Source organism: Morone saxatilis, unplaced genomic scaffold, assembly GCF_004916995.1.
Source record: "Morone saxatilis isolate NCDOM2014 unplaced genomic scaffold, NCSU_SB_2.0 Contig11, whole genome shotgun sequence".
Classification (NCBI taxonomy): domain Eukaryota; kingdom Metazoa; phylum Chordata; class Actinopteri; family Moronidae; genus Morone; species Morone saxatilis.
Window position 1 is genome coordinate 17,465,910 of NW_023339663.1, and position 3,933 is coordinate 17,469,842.

General features: G+C 39.0%; 1 protein-coding gene across 1 annotated transcript in view; it reads right to left on the reverse strand.

The window, feature by feature from the left end:
• The window catches only part of LOC118320938 (CUB and sushi domain-containing protein 1-like), a 263,711-nt gene that overhangs the window by 22,411 nt on the left and 237,367 nt on the right, over positions 1 to 3,933 (reverse strand). The window contains exons 61-62 of the mRNA XM_035652065.1: positions 1,168 to 1,344; positions 359 to 544 (exon numbers count right to left, since the gene is read on the reverse strand). Of these exons, the coding sequence (XP_035507958.1) occupies positions 359 to 544; positions 1,168 to 1,344 (363 nt within the window). The remainder of the gene's footprint in view (positions 1 to 358; positions 545 to 1,167; positions 1,345 to 3,933) is intronic.

A 3,933-nucleotide genomic window follows, 5' to 3' on the forward strand; every position in this document is an offset into this window, starting at 1 on the left:
GCAAGTGAACATTTTATCCTCAAGTTGATGTGTTAGAAGCAGGAAAAATGGGCAGCGTGAGGATTTGAGCGACTTTCATTCATTTTTTTGATTGTTTACTTTGATTACATTCACATTCATTGTTAAGATATAGATAATTTTATTTTTATCTGATTTTTAAATAATCTTTAATATCAATACGGGTGTCAGCCTAAACAGAACAAACAAAACAAGTATAAGTTGGACTGCAAACAATTAAATCCATGTACCAGATGCAGTGTTTCCTGATACTGTACAGAACCTGTGGATTCATCAAAAGTTGCTGTTCTTGTCCATCATTATTTTGGAATTAGATATTTAAGGCGTAAGTTCCTCTTACCTTTACAGCTAGGTTTGGTTTGGTTCCAGGTTCCATCTTTAGTGCAGTGCAGGACACTGCGTCCAGGTCCAGGTGGTTCCATCAGGTGACCAGGGTTACAGCGGTAGGTCACTGTGTGGTTGTAGGTAAATTCACTTCCTATATAGATCCCGTTGGCTAGCGGGCCGGGGTCTCCGCAACCGATCACTGAAGGAGGGGAAATAAAATGTTGTCACGAATACAGTAGAGTGTCTCTTTGTTGTTCAAGCAGTCCTGTAGTGCTGTAGTTATGCACCAGGGCACTTACATTTTTAAACATATCAGTCTTTTTACTATAACTTATTGTTTATTTCTAACATAGTCTGAAAAAACTGATGTTTTTCCTTCTCCATGCTTCCCCTTTTAACCTTACCCTCCTACTCAACTTTCTCACAGACTGCCTTCTTTAACTTCCCTAAAGCACACCCCCGCTTCATTTCATCTACCTCCCACTTTCTTTTTCTCCCTTTCCCCAAACCTTGCTCTGTTAAACTGTACAAGTTGAAATCTCACACACAACAAACTTACCCTTGTACAGTCCTGTACCTGCACAGCAGCAGGTTGCTCAGTCCATGCACAATTTATACTCCTCTTGGATCTTTTACTAAAAAATCACCACTACGCAGGCACCAGCACTGATTCTATTTGCAGTAGTACTCCTATAGCTAATTAAGCTAGTTCAACGTTTGCAAATGTTTTTATAATAATGACTACACCTCCTGCTGTTATTACCACTAATAAAAGCAACAGTAAGAATAACAGTAAAAGGAATACCATCAAACATATCCTACCAGTGCAGTCTGGAGGTTGTCCTGTCCATGTCCCATTAGTTGTGCAGTGTCGGGTGGTCAGGCCAGATGTTTTGAAGCCTTCCCAGCATGCGTAAGCCACCGAGCTGCCGAAGGTGATGCCATCACTGAAGACAATTCTGCCATGTGCTGGGGTGCCAGGGTTACCACAGGATACAGCTGAGAAGTGAGGAAATATTAAACAGCAGTGATTAATCATAGTGATAATATCAGTGTGAGCAATACTGTCTTTCTGTCACTCAAGGCTGATCAGCTGTAGGCTGCAATAATGAGATTATCACCGGAGTCAGCTGGAAATAACTATAAATATGTCCTTGAGGTAGTGAGGCTGATTAATAACTAAAGGTTGTTGGACTGATTCCCAGGACTGAATAGCAGATGTACTGTATTCCAGTTGTGAGCTAAAGACTGGAAGGAGGATGATAATACACCTACAGTGCACACAATGACTGCCAAAGTGCCAGTGAGCAAAACCGTGAGCCTTAAAAGGCTCCGAGGACAGACTCATGAATGTTTGGTTCTGCCTCTTAAAAACCAAGACATGCTGTCTGCAAATATGTATGCGAGAGTGATTTAAATAAGATCATCGTGGTAAGACATCCAACAGTTGTGGAGAAGACAAATAACAGTAAGAAGAACAACTGGTCATGCAGCAGTGTTGCCAATCTAATTATCAGTCAGTACTTGTGGACAATGTCCTTCCCGAGTTATCTTGGGGAGAACAAAGTCTCAGCGATGAGAGCACAGAGAATACATATTTATAATTTGAGACTGGCTATATGCTTGACATTGCAGCATCCATTAAGACACACTGGTGTTCATCTTCACAGCTACTTTAACAGGCTCAACACTAAAGCCAATACAATGCGTTTTTCTCACACTGAATCTTTGGGTTTCCCTTTTGTTCTCAGGGGACAAGAAGAAGCAACAAGGTTTTTTTCAGAAAAGCCAAAGGCTAGGATCTTTATCCATCCTTGGCTAACTTTGTTTTTCGAACCATTGCTGGTCTGGTAGATTGTAAAACAAAACTGTTTGGGAGGACACAAAAATGCAGATGGGGAAGGACTACGTCTCTGGTCTAAACCAGTGATTCATCGATCTTTAGTTTGCTGGCACAGCACATTAACAGAACAGACAGGAATTAGCAACCAGCCACAGCACATTTCACTAATAAGACCATAACAGCTGACAGCCTTAAACAATCAAACACCTATTGATGGGATTCATTAGTTAGAGCTCTTAAAAGCTTGGTCCAAGAGTGTGTGTGTGTGTGTGTGACAGGGTGTAGGTGGAGCACATCATGCAAAACTGTGTGTGTCTACGGCAGCTTACTGTTTGTGCCTGTGAGTGTTATCAGTATACCTGCAGTGAGCAACAGTCTGTGTATGTGTGTGTTTCTGTATGGACGTGCGTATGGATTTCTTTGTGTTTGTGTCTCAGTGATGGATGTCTCATCCTTTCTGAATCAGCTTTGAACCACTATTAGCTTAATGAAAAACAACTGTAGACAAACATAAATAATTAGTGTTACACAAACGCGGACACTGGCGCAGACACAAACAGACACACAAATCTAAGGTGAAGTACAAGTTCAGTACAGTACAACTGTGTAATATCTTTACAGTTTAGAGTCCCGTGCCTTGCAGTTCTAGTTTTGGGAAAGAGTTGCTTCTGTTAAAGAGTTTTTTTCCCAAAATGTTTTCCAAGTAAATTTGATTGCTGGCATGAAGGAAATACACATTATGGGTTTCTATTAACATTCTGAGTGATTTTAACAAACAATTTTAAGATTGGCATACTTTATTATGTAAATCAGCAGATTCAATTATTCAACAAAATATATGTCATTCTTATTATGTATTGCTTCAATAAAAAGCTGTCATTTAGCAGCCAAATATATGTATCTGTGTGAACAGATCTACTCATTTAAGTCAGTATGACATCAGTTTTCCAGTATTCTATATTTAGCATACTGGTGGTAGTACATAGAAGAGTATACTGAAACTGTATGACTCACTCTTCCTCCTCCTATCCACTCAAATTACTGCTAGAGCAGCCCATCTATCACAACTGAATCTAAAATCTGCGTCAGAGTACAATGGAGTTAATGTCAGCAGTGTTTTATTCATCCAACCTAACATAGTTTAGAATTGGGAGGGTAACACAGGCAGCAGCTTAGGCTTCCAGTGTCTATACAGCACTATGGGGACCAACTTTAATTTCCCCTAGACCCCCATGGGTTTAAAGAGTGTCTTTGAAAACTGCTGTTGTATAGGACACACTTTATTACCACAGCGTTATGGAAGATCCAGCTCAGTCAGTTAGGAGTGACACTCTTAAACTCTTTGTATCTGGGCCACACTTATAAAAATGCACACACACATTAACGTGAATCTTCATATTTTTCATACAAACTGCTTCTTCCATAAACTATGTGACATCTGTCAACATATTAGATCACCTCTAACATGTACTATTATAGGTACTATAAATGTTTTTTGTGTTGTATGGCAGTTGTGTAAATTATAGGCTGCAGTGATAAAGTGAAAAATCAGCTGAAGAATGACAATTCACACTATAGCTTAAGTTAAATTTATATATATAATACTATATAATACTTTTAGCTGTACATACATCTTCATTTTATAAATTACGTTTATATCAATGCATGCATTTAGAAGCAATGTGTAAACTTCACTTACACAATATATAATGTACAATATACTGTGTAAATGGTAAATGGTAAAT